The 19,178-nt window shown below is 38.1% G+C and overlaps 1 protein-coding gene across 9 annotated transcripts in view; it reads right to left on the reverse strand.

The window, feature by feature from the left end:
- The window catches only part of Macrod2 (mono-ADP ribosylhydrolase 2), a 2,026,591-nt gene that overhangs the window by 1,587,283 nt on the left and 420,130 nt on the right, over positions 1-19,178 (reverse strand). For all 9 annotated transcript variants that reach the window (XM_085833735.1, XM_029471909.2, XM_029471907.2 and 6 more), the window contains exon 4: positions 16,145-16,174. In XM_085833735.1, coding sequence (XP_085689861.1) covers positions 16,145-16,174 — 30 coding nt within the window. The remainder of the gene's footprint in view (positions 1-16,144; positions 16,175-19,178) is intronic.

Here is a 19,178-nt window from a genome sequence, read left to right on the forward strand (position 1 = left end):
TCTGGGTATGTGTCACAGAGATGCTGGAACACACTGATTTTTCCTCTGGAGTTGGTTGTGGCTGGGAACTTGGAGGCTGCTTATTTAGTAACTTGCTTGAGATAAAATATGTCTGTTCTATGATGAACAGTCTCAGGTGGCTAAGCCTTTTTTTTTTTTTTTTTAACTTTTAAGTCTAGGATTGTCTGTGATGTGAAAATTTGAGGGTAACTCAGTTGTCAATCACCAGTCACTCGGTCATTCTACTTTAAGCATGTTAGGCTTCCATTATCTCCTAAAAGAGATTTTCTGAGTATGAAACTGAACTGGACTTTTAGTGAGACCGCCCTCGTAGAGCTCTCTGGACCCTGACCCCAGCAGGCTTCAGCCTGTCTGCATCTCCTTTTCTGACACTTGTTGGGGTGATCAGGTGCCCTATGAAGAAACTACCTCTTCCCTGCTTCCTCCAGAGTTAACCACCACCCATGCATATTCAATACCTTCTGGATTACCACTTAGTTTTCCAGACCTCACAGCCTGCTATTTACCAGTTCTTTTCTGTTGGCTGCCTTGTTTCTCCCTGGTATCAAGTATGTTCTGGAACACAAAATACTGCTATTTTATTGATGCTTTCCCTGTACCTTAACGGACAGGCTCAACGCAGTCCTGCCCTAAGGCTATATTTAGGTTTCCTTCTTCTGGCCTAGCAAGTGTTACATGAACCTGGAAACCCCTGCCCCTAATACATAATTAGTTTATTCTCTGTACATTTACATGTTCTTCAAAGCCTCTACTTGCATAGATCAAATACACTGCTGTTGGAATGGTCTTCTGTCTGTATCTTTTTCTCTATATATAAAATCCCTGGGTTTATTTGTAGATAATTACCAATTATCTGTATTATCTTTCTATAAAAGAAACTCTGCTCTACCACATGTGTGTATTGTGAGCTTTGCTACCCCACAATTCTGGTTATTCCCCTTTATTTGAATACAGCACTGCCATATCGTGCAATTATCCAGCACCTTTCATCTTTCACGCTTACACCATAATGATAATAATGACAACTGCAGTAATAACCATTTATCTAACACTTTGTATTTAAAAAACACTTTACAATGAGCAATTAGTTATTCCACCCCAGTGAGGTAGTTTGGTATCATTATAATCATCTTTCCAGAGGTGAAAACTAGTATGTAAAATAATGAATTTGTCCTAACTCATGAAAAAAAGAAAATCTAAGACCTTTTGCCAAAAGGCTGCCCAGATATATTAATTTGACAGTTCTCAATGGCAACAAATCTGGTGAAATCTCAGGGATACAGTACACTTATCAGGGAGAGTACCACCATGAGGACTGCTACAGCTCTGTCCTTAGCTACAAGATGTTTGGGAGGTAAATAAAAGACAGGTCGAAGGATGGGATAACATTCAACTTTTTTATTATTAGATTCTTTCTTTATTTACATTTCAAATGTTATACCCTTTCCTGGTTTCCCACCTGAAAATCCCCTATCCCCTCCCCCGCTCCAACTGCTCACCAACCCACCCACTCCCACTTCCTGGCCCTGGTATTACCCTACACTGGGGCATAGACTCTTCACCGGACCAAGGGCCTCTCCTCCCATTGGTGACCGACAAGGCCATCCTCTGTTACATATGCAGCTAGAGCTATAAGTTCCACCATGTGTACTCTTTGGTTGGTGGTTTAGTCCCTGAGAGCTCTGGGGGTACTGGTTGGTTCATATTGTTGTTCCTCCTAAGGGGCTGCAAACACCTTCGGCTACTTGGGTCCTTTCTCAAGCTCCTCCATTGGGGACCCTGTGCTCAGTCCAATGGTTGGCTGAGAGCATTAACCTCTATATTTGTCAGGTTCTAGCAGAGCCTCTCAGGAGACAGCTATAACAGGCTCCTATCAGCAAGCACTTATTGGTATCCACAATTGTATCTGGGTTTGGTGACTATATATGGGATGGATCCCCAGGTGTGACAGTCACGGGATGGCCTTTCCATCAGTTTCTGCTCCATCTGCTTTCATTTGCTTAGTTAGAGTGACACCAAGGTATTTTATACTATTTGTGACTATTGTGAAGGGTGTTGTTTCCCTAATTTTTTTTCAGTCTGTTTATACTTTGAGTAGAGGAAGGCCACTGATTTGGTTTAGTTAATTTTATATCCAGCTATTTTGCTGAAGTTGTTTACCAGGTTTAGGAGTTCTCTGGTGGAATTTTTGGAGACACTTAAGTATACTATCATATTATCTGCAAATAGTGATACTTTGACTTCTTCCTTTCCAATTTGTATCCCTTTGACCTCCTTTTGTTGTCTAATTGTTCTGGCTAACACTTTGAGTATTATATTGAATGGGTAGGGAGAGACTGGGCAGCATTCTCTATTCCCTGATTTTAGTAGGATTGCTTCAAGTTTCTCTCCATTTAGATTGATATTGGCTACTGGTTTGCTGTATATTTTTACTATGTTTAGGTATGGGTCTTGAATTCCTGATCTTTCCAAGATTTTTATTATGAAGGGGTGTTGGTGTTGAATTTTGTCAAATGCTTTCTCAGCATCTAATGAAATGATCATATGGGGTTTGTTTTTTTTTGAGTTTTTTTAAATAGTGGATTATGTTGATGGATTTCTGTATATTGACCCATCCCTACATCCCTGGGACAAAGCCTACTTGATCATAATGGATGATCATTTTAATGTTCTCTTGGATTAGGTTTGTGAGAATTTTATTGACTATTTTTGCATAGACATTCATAAGGGAAATTGGTGTGAAATTTTCTCTGTGTTGGGTCTTTGTGTGGCGTAGGTTTCAGAATAATTGTGGATTCATAGAAGGAATTGGGTAAAGTACTTTCTGTTTCTATTTTGTGGAATAGTTTAAGGAGCATTGGTATTAGGTCTTCTTTGAAGGTCTTCTTGATAGAACTCTGCACTAAACCCATCTGGTCCTGGGTTTGTTTGTTTGTTTGCTTGTTTGCTTTGTTTTTGGGAGACTATTAATGACTGTTTCTATTTCTTTAGGGGAAATGGGACTGTTAAGATTGTTAATCTGATCCTGATTTAACTTTGGCACTTGGTATCTGTCTAGAAAATTGTCCATTTCATCCAGATTTTCCAGTTTTGTTGAGTATAGCCTTTTATAGTAGGATCTGATGATATTTTGGATCTCCTCGGTTTCTGTTGTTATGTCTCCATTTTCATTTCTGATTTTGTTAATTAGGATTCTGTCTCTGTGCCCTTTGATTAGTCTAGCTAAGAGTTTATCTTGTTGATTTTCTCAAAGAACTAGCTCCTGGGTTGGCTGATTCTTTGTATAGTTCTTTTTGTTTCTACTTGGTTGACTTTAGTGCTGAGTTTGATTATTTCTTGCTGTCTACTCCTCTTGAGTGTACTTACTTTTTTTTTTTCTTTCTAGAACTTTCAGATGTACTGTCAAGCTGCTAGTGTAAGCTGTCTCCAGTTTCTTTTTGGAGGCATTTAGAGCCATGAATTTTCCTTTTAGCACAGCTTTCAGAGAGCCCCATAAGTTTGGTTATGTTGTGGCTTCATTTTCATTAAACTCTAAAAAGTCTTTAATTTCTTTCTCTATTACTTCCTTGACCAAGTTAGGATTGAGTTGTTGTTCAGCTTCCATGTATATGTGGGCTTTTTATTGTTTATGTTGTTATTAAAGATCAGCCTTAGTCAGTGGTGATCTGATAGGATACATGGGAATATTTCAATGTTCTTGTATCTGCTGAGGCCTGTTTTGTGACTGATTATATGGTCAATTTTGGTACCACGAGGTACTATGAAGAAGGTATATTCTTTTGTTTTAGGATAAAATGTTCTACAGATATCTGTTAAATCCATTTGTTTCATAATTTCCCTTAGTTTCACTGTGTCTCTGTTTATTTTCTGTTTCCATGGTCTATCCATTGATAAGAATGGGGTATTAATGTCTCCTACTATTATTGTGTGGGGTGCAAAGTGTGCTTTGAGCTTTAATAAAGTTTCTTTTATGAATATGGGTGCCCTTGCATTAGTAGCATAAATGTTCAGAATTGAGGGTTCTTCTTGGTAGACTTTTCCTTTGATGTGTATGAAGTGTCCTTTTTTATCTTTTTTGATAACTTTTAGTTGAGAGATGATTTGATTCGATATTAGAATGACTACTTCAGATTGCTTCTTGGAACCATTTGCTTTGAGAATTATTTTCCAGCCTTTTACTCTGAGGTAGTATCTGTCTGTGTCACTGAGGTGGGTTTACTATTTGAAGCAAAATGTTGGGTCTATTTATGTATCCAGTCTGTTAGTCTATATCTTTTTATTAGGGAATTGAGTCCATTGATATTAAGAGATAAATTGGGCTGGGCGTGGTGGCGCATGCCTTTAATCCCAGCACTCAGGAGACAGAGGCAGGTGGATTTCTGAGTTCGAGGCCAGCCTGGTCTACAAAGTGAGTTCCAGGACAGCCAGGGCTATACATAGAAACCCTGTCTCAAAAAAGAAAACAAACAAAAAAATTATTGTTGCTTCCTGTTACTTTTGTTGTTAGAGGTAAATTATGTTTTGTGGTTATCTTCTTTTTGTTTTGTTAAAAGAAAATTATTTTCTTGAATTTTTTAGGGTATAGTTTTCCTCCTTGTGTTGGAGTTTTCCATTTATTATCCTTGGAAGGGCTGGATTTGTGGAGCAATATTGTGTAAATTTGTTTTTGTTGTGGAATATCTTGGTTTCTCCGTATATGGGAATTGAGAGTTTTGCTGGGTATAGTAGCCTGGGCTGGCATTTGTATTCTCTTAGGGCATGTATGACATCTGCCCAGGATCTGGCTGTTACAGTCTCTGTAGACAAGTCTGGTGTAATTCTAATAGGTCTGCCTTTATACATTACTTGACTTTTCCCCTTACAGCTTTTAATATTCTTTTGCTTTGTGTATTTGATGTTTTGATTATTATGTGACAGGAGGAATTTCTTTTCTGGTCTAATCTTTTTGTAGTTCTGTAGGCTTCTTGTATGTTCATGGACATCTCTTTCTTTAGGATAGGGAAGTTTAATTCTATAATTTTGTTGAAGATATTTACTGGTCCTTTAAGTTCAGAATTTCTGCTCTCTTCTATACCTATTATCCTTAGGTTTGGTCTCCTCATTGTGTCCTGGATTTCCTGGATATTTTGGGTTAGGATCTTCTTGCATTTTGCACTTTCTTTAATTATTGTGTCAACATTTTCTATGGTATCTTCTGTGCCAGAGATTCTCACTTCTATTTCTTGTATTCTGTTAGTGATGCTTGCATGTATGATTCCTGTTCTCTTTCCTAGGTTTTCTATCTCCAGGGTTGTCTCCCTTTGTGATTTCTTTGTTTCTACTTCCATTTTTAGATCCTGGATGGTTTTCTTCAATTCCTTCACCAGTTTGGTTATGTTTTCCTATAATTTTTAAGGAATTTTTGTGTTTCCTCTTTAAGGGCTTCTACCTATTTATGTGTTCTCCTGTATTTCTTTAAGGGGATGTCTTAGTCAGGGTTTCTATTCCTGCACAGACATCATGACCAAGAAGCAAGTTGGGGAGGAAAGGGTTTATTCAGCTTACACTTCCATACTGCTGTTCATCACCAAGGAAGTCAGGACTGGAACTCAAGCAGATCAGAAAGCAGGAGCTGATGCAGAAGCCATAGAGAGATGTTCTTTACAGGCTTGCTTCCTCTAGCTTGCTCAGCCTGCTCTCATATAGCACCAAGACTACCAGCCAAGAGATGGCACCACCCACAAGGGGAACTCCCCCCTTTATCACTAGTTGAGAAAATGCCTTACAGTTGGATCTCATGGAGGCATTTCCTCAACTGAAGCTCCTTTTTCTGTGATAATTCCAGCCTGTGTCAAGATGACATAAAACTAGCCAGTACAGGTGGTTATTTATGTCTTTCTTAAAATCCTCTATCAGCATCATGATATGTGATCTTAAATCCACATCTTGCTTTTCTGGTGTGTTGGGGTATCCAGGACTTGCTGTGGTGGGAGAACTGGGTTCTGAAGATGCCAAGTAGCCTTGGTTTCTGTTGATAAGATTGGTGCCATCTGGTTATCTCTGGCATTAGATGGTCTTGTTGTCTCTGGCTGGAGCTTGTCTCTCCTATGGGTCTGTAAGCCTGTGTCAGCACTCCTGGGAGACCAGCTATCTCCTTGTGGAGACCCATGCACAACAAGCTGTGGAACAGCCTCAGCTCCTGGGTGTAGATGGCAGACTGGAAGGATCCTTGGAATAACTTTCTCAACAATACCAAAGGCAGGGAAGTTCCTACATTACTCCCAAGAACATTCCCCACATTCTGATGCTAGGAAACTGCATCAAATACAGTAAGCTGCTGGATGCTGGGGTTTAGTTGTCCCAGAACACAATGGGCTTTAAGCAGAAGTATTTTATCAGCACTTACGGTTCCCACCCTGTGCATTTTCAAACATTTAGGGGATAAGTGGGAGATATTTAAAACCGGAATTCAAATTTTTTTTCTTTTGTGGTTTTGAAGAGCTTATATGATAGCACAAATACTCAAGTACTATGCAGCAACTACTATGCAGTCAGGACTGTGTGTGATTTGTGTGTGTGTGTGTGTGTGTGTGTGTGTGTGTGTGTGTGTGTGTGTGTGCATATGCACATTGATACCTGTTAGAGTACTTTATAACTTTAAATATTTAGCTTTGAACTCTGAATTTGTATGTACCACAGTTAGGTCCCATTTAGTTAGCCAAGAACAGTAGGAGTGCACATAAAAGTCCAGGGGTTTTACTCAGGAATTGCTACAACTGAAAAGATTGGTTTAATTGTTTTTTTTATTTCTTTTTTAGTATTTTAGTAATTTAAATTCCTATCTTAAAGTGTCATTTATTAATTTAAGTACTTCCTGAAAGAATTAAATTAATTTGTGTATTTTTTATTTTTTATTGGATATTTTCTTTACTTACATTTCAAATGTTATCTCCTTTCCAAGTTCCCCCTGAGACCCCGTATTCTCTCCCCCTCCCCCTGCTTCTATGAGGGTATTCCCCCACCCACCCACCCACCCACCCACTTTCACCTCCCTGCCCTTGCTTTCTCTGACACTGGGACATCAAGCCTTCACAAGACCAAGGGCCTCTCCTCCCACTGATGCCCAACAAGGCCATCCTCTGTTACATATGCAGCTGGAGCCATGGATCCCTCCATGTGTACTTTTTGGTTGGAGTTTAGTCCCTGGGAGCTCTGGGAGTACTGGTTGGTTCATATTGTTAGTTTTCCTATGAGGCTGCAAACCGCTTCAGATCCTTCAGTCCTTTCTCCAACTCCTCCATTGGGGACCCTGTGCTCAGTCCAATGGTTGACTGAGAGCATCCACCTCTGTATTTGTCAGGATCTGGCAGAGCCTCTCAGGAGACAGCTATATCAGGCTCTTGTCAGCAAGCACTTGTTGACATCCACAATAGTGTCTGGGTTTGGTGACTGTATATGGGATGGATTCCCAGGTACGGCATTCTCCAGATGGCCTTTCCTTCAATGTCTGCTCCATACTTTTGTCTCTATATTTCTTCCCATAAGCATTTTGTTCCCCTGTCTTAGAAGGACCAAAGAATATACACTTTAGTGTTCCTTCTTCTTGGGCTTCATGTGCTCTGTGAATTGTATCTTGCTTATTCTGAGCTTCTGGGCTAATACCCACTTATCATTGAATGCATGCCATGTGTGTTCTTTTGTGATGGGTTACCTCACTCAGGATGATATTTTCTAGTTCCATCCATTTGCCTAAGAATTCCAAGAAGTCACTGTTTTTAATAGCTGATTAGTACTCCATTGTGTAAATGTACCACATTTTCTCTATCCATTCCTCTGTTGAAGAACATCTGGGTTCTTTCCAGCTTCTGGCTATTATAAATAAGGCTTCTATGAATATAGTTGAACATGTGTCCTTGTTATATGTTGGAGCATCTTCTGGGTATATGCCCAGGAATGGTATATCTGGGTCCTCAAGTAATACTATGTCCAATTTTCTGAGGAACCCACCAGACTGATTTCCAGAGAGGTTGTACCAGCTTAAAAACTGTATGGTACTGGTAAAGGGACAGGCAGTTAGATCAATGTAATAGAATTGAAGACCAAGAAATGAACCCACACACCTATGGTCACTTGATCTTTGACAAAGGAGCTAAAACCATCCAGTAGGAAAAAAAAAAGAGAGCATTATCAACAAATAGTCTGGTTCAACTAGAGCTCAGCATGTAGAAAAATGCAAATGGATCCATTCTTATCTCCTTGTATAAAGCTCAAGTTCAAGTGGATCAAGGACCTCCACATAAAACCAGATACACTAAAACTAGTAGAAAAGATAGTAAGGAAGAGCCTTGAGCATGTGGGAACAGGGAAAATTTTTCTGAACATCAATGGCTTATGCTCTAAGATCAACAATAGACAAATGGGACCTTATTATAAAGCTTCTATGAGGCAAAGGACACTGTGAATAGGACAAAATGGCAACCAACAGATTGAGAAAAGATCTTTACCCACCCCATATCCAATAGAGTGCTAATATCCAATATATACAAAGATCTCAAGAAGTTAGACTCCAGAGAATCAAATAACCCTATTAAACGATGGGGCACAGAGCTAAACAAAGAATTCTCAACTGAGGAATACTGAATGGCTGAGAAGCACCTAAAGAAATGTTCAACATCCTTAGTCATCAGGGAAATACAAATCAAAACAACCCTGAGTTTCCACCTCACGGCTATCAGAATGGCTAAGATAAAAAATTCACATGACAGCAGATGCTGGCGAGGATGTGGAAAAAGAGTAACACTCCTTCATTGCTGGTGGGATTGCAAACTTTATGTATTTTTAAAGTTACCTAAAACATAAAAAATAACAAAATATTTTTCAATTATAAAATTAATTTAAAAGTTAAAATATTAAAATAAATACAAAGATGAATTTGAGAATGGACTACAGATTAAACTTAAGTATACAAGGTTTATATATTATTTACAACTGGCAGCCAGGCAGTAGTGGCGCACACCTTTAATCCCAGCACTTAGGAGGCAGAGGCAGGTAGATTTCTGAGTTTAAGGCCAGCCTGGTCTACAGAGTGAGTTCCAGCACAGCCAGGGCTAAACAGAGAAACCCTGTCTCGAAAAAACAAAAAAACAAAAAAAAAAAGAAAAAAAAGAAAAGAAAAAGAAAAAGAAAGAAAGAAAGAAAATTTACAACCGGCAATCTCTGACAGGATAAACCCCACTTATATTAATAACAACATGTCAATGAAGGTTGCTTAGATGATAGGTTAAGAGAAAAAAACTTACTCATAAAGCCAATCAAAAAAAAAAAAAAAAAAAAAGGAAGCTGTAACCAAAAACACTTGCCATTTGGTGAAACATGACTGAGCACATCTTTCTCTCCATGTGTTCTGTGGAATTTAAACACTCTGTATTTAATTCCTCTTCCTATAAATATGCATTGTTTTCTGTATTTCTCATGTAAAGGAAATGTTCTTTGAAAAGTTATACGAGTCTGCCTTTGCAAGTTCTTTCAAACACAAAAGATAATACAATGGTTAAAAATAATTACTATGAAAATGGCCACAGCATCCTCAGGCTAGCTCCTTAAATATTTTTTAAGTTTTTTGTTGTTGTTGTTGTTGTTCCTTCAGTGTATTACTCAGATAAAGAGATTAACTTTCTAAAGGAAAACAGACAAAACTAAAATATATAAATAGCTTGATAATCCAGCATGAGAAATAGTGATATTTTCTCAGCATTCACTATATTATAGAAGCTGTCAAGACTGTTAAGATGAAAAAGAAATTCCTTGCTCACTGGAAGTTCATCCCTATCCAGGACCATTCACCCAGGGCTACAAAGAGAAGGAGCATCTAATGGGCAGGAGCACCCTCTCAGCAGGGCTGAGAGCTGGGACATTCCACTTGGAAGGCAAGCAGGTACACAGTAAATATAAATGATCTTACACTTTTTAGTCTGTTCACAGTGGGATCCCAGGCAGAGATGGCCATTACATTGGAACAAGGTAGACACATGACTCTTTTCTGAACTCCTCTTTCCATTTTCCTTCACCAGTACGAACATCTGCAAGTCCTCTGGACCAATGGCAGGCATGAGAAGGGCAGCCAGGTCAAGTCAGACTTCCAACTGACATGAAATAAGCTGGGTTTGCAGATGGGGACTAGATGATAGATCACCTCACAGGGGAGGTGAGCCTGGGTGGGCAGTGTGTTGGTGACGTTCACCAGAATGCACAGGTGGCTCTGATGGCAGCTCCTGCCAGAACTCCTGACTTCAGCTCTAACCTAACACATTCACTGCACCTGAAGCACCATCCATGGACTGTTGACAGGAACTTCTTAAGGCAGGTCCAGACAGCAGAGTATTGAGAAGGCAAGCCAAAGGAAAGCAAGACAAAATGTCATATAGTATGAAGCACACTCAAGTGAGATATTCCCCTCTGTTCCGAAAAAAGTCCAACCTTTGCAGCACAACTCTTCTGGCAAGATTTCTCTGGTCACTCCGAATGACTGACTTGTACTCCTCCTGTTTCATGTGTCCTGTTTGACAAATACCTTTAGTTTTCAAAATACTTATCATGTAAATAGAGAAAGCTTGATTGTGCTTAGTTCTAAGACTCTTTACTACTTAATATCAAGATGAGCACACGAGAGGTAACGAGTAATTAGAAGTGAGGCGGAGGAGAAAAGAAGAAAACTAAAAATAGGTTGGGAAGGATGTATAAGTGAATGTTCTCAGAATGTCCTGGCGTCTGATCTCTGTCCCTTCCCCTTCCTCCAGCACAACCAGACCCTCCCATCTACTCTAGCAGACTGCACTACCTGCAGTGCCTAGGGTATATGCCACCTGAGGCAGTCTAAAATTAAACCCAATTTTGTATGGTTTAACAGCTTAGCCCTTCCTGCAGCTCTGCTCCCTGCCTCAACGAAATGCCACGGCCTCTCAGTTTCTCTTGCCCTGCTGCTCTCCAGGGCTGGAGAGACTGTCACTATTCCCCCAGGCCCATGGTCGGGACATTCTACCTGCTGCGTCCAGAGCAGCTGGTGATCTCACTACTAGCCAGGCTTCACTCACTCCTGATAGGTAAGCAGCAATACCCTGCCCACTGCTAAGTGGCTTTGGCTCCTGGCTCCCAGCCATTATCCTAGATTTCTCCCAGCATGTCTGAAGCCTAGGTACACGTAGAAGGTTACTGGTATGCATAAATTAAGGAATCAATGTACAAATGTATGATATACAATGAAATACAGAAACAAGGTAGGAATTTTTGAACAACTTAGTACAATATGTACAGTGTAATCCATTCTGTGGGTAGAAGGTAACCATTCTCTTGTGAAAGGTTAACAAGCAATCCATGGGCTGACAAAATAGCTCAACGGATAAAGGTACTCACTGTACAAGTGTGTCAACATGGGGTCCATCCCCAGTCCCATGGTAGACAGTAGACCCTGTATGCTAGCATACACACACACACACACACACACTGACCACAATACTACTACTACTAGTAATACATTCTTCAGTAAAGAATTAATCACGGAAGTTGACTCAAGCATATTAAGATACACTTAGTAACTCTGAGTAGCAACATAGATTCTGTGTGAGAGAATACTTCTCAAGTAAACTCTCTGCTTTTAGAGAAAGCATCAAATGGCCATTAGATTACTACACGGTATCATTTTAGTTCAAACGATCCACATGGGATAAGTCCTTGGGAAGTTTTAATTACTCTGGAAACTCTGTCGCAGGGAAAGTCTGCATTGATTGGCTAATCAATAATCAATACTATACACAGTAGTTACCCAGAAAATATTAATTGTGGGAATGGATGGTGAACATTTGCATATGAATATCTGTGTATGGAAATAAATTTTTGGTGGGTGTAAATTCACGGCCAGTATAATTGATTTATAATTTATAAGATGAAAAATGTGAGAAAATGATTTATAATTTCACTCCTCTCAAGCACTCACTTGGCATTTACTTCACATAAACTGTCTTGACCCATAAAATGGATCAAGCAGTAGCAAATCAGAATTAGGAATTTTCTACAGGTTGAAGCAACCATAACACAGCTGCTCCTAACCTAGGAGCAAAAGATTTTGCTCCTGTCTGGGCACACCTAAAAGGCATAAATAAAAATCCAAAGAACTTGCCAGTAGGGAAGGTCTGAAGAATGTGCCATATTTACATATTAGGCAAGTGGTTTTCATGCATTCCATCCTGAGATGAGTGCTTAGATTTTATCTGACAATACTTGCCTATTATCAGATTTTTAAACCTCAATCTGGCATAGACTCTTCAAGAATAATGTACAGAATTAGTATGAATACGTATAAGTGTTTCATATAGAAATTTTTATCACAGATGCAGAAATGGTTAAAATGGCAGATAAAATCATGTTGCAAATAAACAACATTCGTTTGCACTTTGGGGAACTATCACTCTAACTGGCCATATTCCATGCGTCAGATGTTTCAACAGACTAACATGGAAGAAAAGCCCACGAACTACTTTAATCATCAGGCTCACCTTCTTGTTAATTATGCATAAATGGAATAGACATTATCTAGAGCCAAAAGTTATAAAGTTTGGTCTTGCCTATTATATAATAGTCTGGATAGAACTGAGAAATTAGTTCTTTAATATAATAAAACGATTGATTTATTACATGTTCCAAAATAGAACATTGTGCACACAAGACACCCATGTTAGAGATGAGTGAGCATGCACTGTAATGGTTTCTAAGACTGACTGACCTTCCAACACAAGACATAAAGCTGTGCATAATCCAAGGCTACCGTACGATGGTACTTCTGCCCTCTAGATTTAATTTTCCAATGTATGGACATACTTTACAGATATCAGAAACAATGAGTGAGAGAACCTGAATCAGGCAGCTGATGCAGAGGTTTGGATTCAATCTTCGTTGGCAATCTGAAAGTCCCTGCAATAGTGGTTCTTTATTGGATGAATAGAGGCTGTTATTTGCAAATATCAAGGGGAGGATTCCAAAGATTGGTAATAGAATCAGAAGGTCAAAATTCAGTACAGGGAAAGCTAAGACTGTTCTTTAAGTTCACTTTTTAAATAAAACCTTCCAAAAATCAAGTTTCTATTTGAGAACATTTTTGGCAAATCTTGAAGTGTGTAAATAAATTTAACCTCTTGATAGCCTGTTTTAAGTGTGTGTGTGTGTGTGTGTGTGTGTGTGTGTGTGTGATATAGCTATCTTAAATGCTTGTAATTTATCTTTATGATATTACTGAGTTGCTACATTTACAATTCAGAAATTACAAACCATGTTGAATTTGGGAATCGTGTACTTGAAGACAATAAAATGTATACATTAGGGAAACAGAAAACTGAGTGGGCCTGCTTCTTCTATAGGTATACAACTAAAGGCCACACCATTGCTTAAATGTACCTTCTCGAGTAGAACAGAAGAGCCAGCAAGACTATAAAGCTTGTCACGAGCTAATTGCTTTTCCACAAATCAGTTATACACACATACATTCAGGCAAAGCCAGCTGAGGACAGAAAAGTGTTCATTGTGGCAGACATACCTGCAGCTCATTGCTCACGCAACTGTTATTCCTCTTCTTTTTTAGTAACCTGAATAATTGTTTTGTAGTGAGCATATTGCTTCCTAATATCAAACACTACTAAGAACATGGAATGAATATTTTACCAAATTCAGTATAGTGTGAGATTTCATGGAAATCTTTGGCTTAAAGGAAAAAGAAAATGCACTCATCCTTGAAGCCACACATCAGTTTTTGCCTTTCTTCTTCATCCTTGTCTGCACTTTACTTGTGATGGCTAGACTACCCGCAGTCTCCACAAACCCTGAGTTCTTGAAACTGCAAGCTGGGAGGAGAGGACACAGAAGGGAGAATGTGATCTCGATGACATCATGGATTATTATGAAACCATCCCAGTCTACCTGCAGCACATAATCCCATGACACACAGTGCATTTCTAATCTTTAAAGGGTAATTGTTAGGGGGCTCTTATCCATCAGAAGTAGCTAAAGTGATTTAACTAATAAAATTGGTTGACTCTGTAGAAATAAAGTAAAAGCAATTAATGAATCATCTAACTAACTGGTTGCCATAAGTAGATAAATGTGCTCATGTAAACTCCATTTTAATTTTACACTTTAACCATATTAGCCAGGTCACCTAAAATACTAATCTGTCTTGCAAGAAAATTACTCCTATAAACAATTTATCTTAGGAATGATTTCCTCATATTCTGTACCTAGGGAAGAATTACCAAGACTCTAGGCCCTAAGGAAAAATTTTCCTTTGGAGGTTCTGAAAATACAATAAAATATATGATAAAAAAAATTCTACAGATTTTCCTCAACATAATATTTTATTGATTATTTGGTAATTTCATAAAATGCATTTCTATTTCACTCACTCATTGGACTATAAGGTCAAACTTCCAAAGGCTAGCCTCTTAAAGATGACTGAGTCCCTTCCCACCCCCACCCCACCCCACCCCCATCTGAAGAGCCACACTTCAGAGCCTCACTGCAGATTTTGAGAATTCTCTTCTTTGACTCCTTACATTTTGTTTTTTGCTTTTGTTTTTGTTTTGTGGGAGAGGGGTTTTGGAGGCTTGTCACAGAAACCTTCAATGTTTCTCATTCTCAATGAGAAACATTCTCAATATTTTTAAAAATAATTTGCTGAAGACAAAATAGACACTTACTGATCCCCTACTATTCTATCCCTTGGCAGACATTCTTGCTAAGTCATTACAACACTTCCAGAAGGTAGGAGTTCCTTTGTGTTTGCACAAGAACCAGCTTCAATCCCAAGCTCTCATGGCATCTGACTATAGGACATGCAGTGACATGTCACAGTGCAAGCAGCACTTTCTACTTTAAACCCCCTTTTCATCATTCCAAATTCTAAGGTTCCAATCGAATGGAATAATGATTATGGTTTTAATTTCTGAATAAAATTCATACTAGAATCTTTTATTAAGGCCTGGACATTTAGTAAAGGCCTTAACTTGACAGGAAGTCCTACTGACTACCTGCCATTTACATGAAAATGAAAACCAAGAACAAAACAGGGAGGAGAAGGAGGATGGGGGGGGGGGGGCGCGGGAAGAGACTGACAGTCTATCCTAAGACTTTCTCCCCAGTTATATATACTGCAATACTGCAGCTACAAAAGCTTTCTTTCTTTCTTTCTTTCTTTCTTTCTTTCTTTCTTTCTTTCTTTCTTTCTTTCTTTCTTTTCTTTCTTTCTTTCTTTCTTCCTTTTTTTTGTTTTTTTTTGTTTTGTTTTTTTTTTTAGTATACAATAGAGTTAATTTAAGGCATGGGGAGAGGAGTTAAGAGGGTAGCAGAGGCAGAGAAAGGCAGAGAAAAGGAGAGAGTAGAGGAGTAGGAGCCAGTCATGGCCATGTGAAGAGAGGAAGGGAATCACATTCGTATTCCTAAAGATAAAACCATAGTTGATGGACTCTATCATTTTAAAAAAACTGCAGTATGGGAATCTCTCCCTCCCCTTTCACTTTGATAACTTTCTCTTTCTTCTTTTACCTAACACACAAAACATATAGCATCAAAAGTAATTTCTCTTGTAGTTTCCCAAAGAGGTAGATGGAATATTAAGATCTCTAAGTACAAAGTCATGAAAAGCAAAACCAAGCAATTATGGTTAAAAAGAAAAGAGGATGAAGCCTACAAAATACTGCCACCTTAGCCTCCATACTAGCAGTAACTCTCATCTGCTATGTAAGTGTTCACATTAACAGATTACAGCTGCATCTACCCCTTACGTCAAAAGTGAGAAGAAGAAAAATGGTTGTGAATATATTTTTTCATGTTTTCATTTTTTTCCTTTTTCCAATTTTTTATTAGGTATTTTCATTTACCTTTCAAATGCTATTCCAAAATCTGCACATATTTTTAAGTCAGTTAAAAGAATAATTCTTTAAACCAACAAACAGCATTTCTGTTATAAACTATTTTCTGGGAATATTAGTTTTGTAGGTGATAACTATAGCAAAATTAGCTTGCAGTAGCAGCATAGAGCTTGCTAACCAACTCCTGGTTAATGTAATGAAAATGTACTTGAAGTTAAGCCATATTCCACACTTACCACCTCCTCCTCCGAGAAGACTGGCATTTGCTGTCAAAGAAAAGAAAAGAAATTATATTTTAAAATGTATAGGAGACACAGTGTATCGAAATGGTTGAAACAGAAACTAATAATGATCACCCATCTTATTCAAACACATATACAGAAAATCAGTATTTTCATACAAGGATAGACTTTATCACTATAATACCATGGTATGAAAATTAATGTTTCCCTGTTTTAGCTCCTTTTTCCTCTTCAAATGGCTATTTTTATATGTTTCCTTGTAACAATATTAAGTACATATTGAAATCCTTTCATTCTCTATCTATATCTAAATTAATCTGAGTTTTCCATTTTATGAATTATAACAATGCTACTTAGGCAATTTCAGTGATTTCAAAGGACAATGTGACAAGAAAATATAATGATAAATTAAATTAAATTAAACACCATCAAACAAAACAATCTCAGGACATTTTTCTGTAATAAGAATAAGTCAAACTTTTACAAAAGCAGCAGATTTATTTCTGTATATAGACTCTATTTGGGAGGAGATAGAAATGTTAAACAGATTTGTGAATTTTCACCGATTTATTCAGAAATTCAGCCTATGCATTCCTGGAAGGCAAATAGATATAACAAAGTTCCATGGAATTAATCTTAAACAAGATAATTATATCACCCACTCTAAGGCTAAGGGAATATTGTGAGAAAGGGGGCAGAAAGAGTATAGGAGCCAACAAAAGGAAAATATCTTCTGGACATTGCAACCACGACCTCACTACTGTAGGTGTGTGCTTGAAGTCTGCATCCGAATGAACCCAACAGCAATGCAAGGCTGAAAAAGAGGTGGAAGATGATCTTTCATTGATGAAATACTCATTAAGGACACCATCAGGTAGACAGAGAGTCACTGTCTTCTGTTGTGAGCCCACTAGTTACCCTGGGATTATGGTAGAGAGTTCTATCCGGTGAGTACACAGATAGCTCTGATTACACAAATTGGGTCATACATCAAACCAGAAGTCATAAATCCAGTAAGGAGATGGAAAGGGATGAGGGAAGAATGTTAAAGATAGGAAGGAAATACCAGAGGGTCACAGAGAGGAATCAGAATGCCTGGTATACATAGAAGAAATAGTCGATGAACAAAATTAAAGAAAAATCCACTTGAGCTGCACTTAAGCAGTAAACATTTCTGAAGGTTGCATTGCAGATGACTGGCTGCAACAATAAAGAATGTTATATTAAGAATTTACAAACATAACCTTAAGTTAGAATTCAGCATACACAACATGGACTAATGAGATGGCTCTTACATTTAATCCTAGGCTCACTATCAATACCTCAACATACTACACTGAACTTTATTCCATATACTTGTATATTATTGGCACTGTTTATGCATGTTATAAAAACATATTCAGCAATATTATGAAACCAGGTGGTAAAACCAGGTGGTAACCAAAAGCATCCTCCTTTTTTTTTCTGTGGAGAAAACTGAGTTAACAAAAGATTAAATAGATTGTTTAGGAAACATGAAACTTTTGCTTGAATTTTTATGTTCCATAAATTCCATAAATCATGCATTGCCATAACCTAAGAGGAATAAATGTCATTAGTCATTAGTATTAATAATTCAATCAATAAAAAATGGATTGTATGAAGGACATGTGCCCATATTCATTGTTCAGTTAGACTAAATGTGTGATGGCTTACTAATTACTCCAACACTTTTGGGAGTATCATGAAAATGCATACAAAGCAAATGCCTTGGAAGGTCCTTTCATTATGTCAATATCAGACCATCAAACGCTGTCTCATGTGGCCTTCCAAGTATAGAGCTATCTTATGGTGGCTCTCCCTCCCCTCAGTGCCTTCTCAAAAACAGAAGGCAGAATAGATGTGCCACTAATGAACCAGAAACTCAACTCTGTTCGATGCCATCCTTCCGCTCACATCTAGACCCCTTTGGAGTCACCCTGAAAAGATGTGGTATTACACAAACAGGAACCACAGCTTAACATCCTGCCCCAGGTCTAGCCCTGAGAAAGTCAGTTTGCTGCAGGAGCCTGAACACAGTGATGAGAATCCTCATTTGTCTCCTCTTCCCTGGAAGATGACTTACATGGTCAATCCATACCTCTTGGTTACTCCAGCCAGTTCCTCAAATCCTTTATAAAACCACATGGCATTCCACAAACCTGCTTCCCCAACCACCCTATTGAACTGAGAATGACCTCCTTGTCTGTGAGTTTTCCAGGACCCTGACATTCCATCTGCCAATTTTCATATATTCATTCATAAGGGAAAAATGTATCTCCAACAATAAAAAAAAGCAAAAATAAGCAATAGCTCTTTACTGAGAGCATCATTCGTGCCAAGGAACACAATAACGGGTTGGAGCCTATTTTCATCTAACATTCATCAATAAAGGTGGAAGTTGTATGTTTCGAGAGCCCCATCCAGAGCCCATCTGTTTAACCGGGCACTTGTCCAGTAGATGAGCAGAGTAGGTGTAGGATTTAGACTCCTTATCCTTGCCAACCATCAATTCATTTTATGTCAATGTGTGTTCATGACTAGATGAGCCTATCTGTAACACTAATGTAGAAGTCATTTTCTTCAGTAAAATTGCCAAAAATATACAAAGTAAATTTTTATTGTGACTTCTAATATGACTTTGCCTCCACAAAACACTTCAACTACTATCTAACAGTCACTAGGCAGACAAATTAATATTTCTTCCATTTTAAGAAAATGAAAATGGTTATCATGGGTTCAAGGTTCTCCTTAATTATTTCTAATAAATTAATATATATCCCAATTAAATAAGGAGCTCCTTGAAAATAAGATCTGAACTTAGTGGCTACTTCTGTACCAAATTATTTCTAAATACATGTTTTAAATTGTGAGGTAATTGATGGATTTAGTTAATTCTCACTTCATATAAAAAGTACTTATTTTCTAAAATTTAGAAGATCCAATCTTTGGTCAGACTTATCTCTAAACCCAAGGCTTATTTCAGAGCTCTTAAAGTTATTTGAAATGC

This window comes from Mus caroli, unplaced genomic scaffold, assembly GCF_978045245.1.
Source record: "Mus caroli unplaced genomic scaffold, Mus_caroli_1 scaffold_2, whole genome shotgun sequence".
In the NCBI taxonomy this organism is placed as follows: Eukaryota; Metazoa; Chordata; class Mammalia; order Rodentia; family Muridae; genus Mus; species Mus caroli.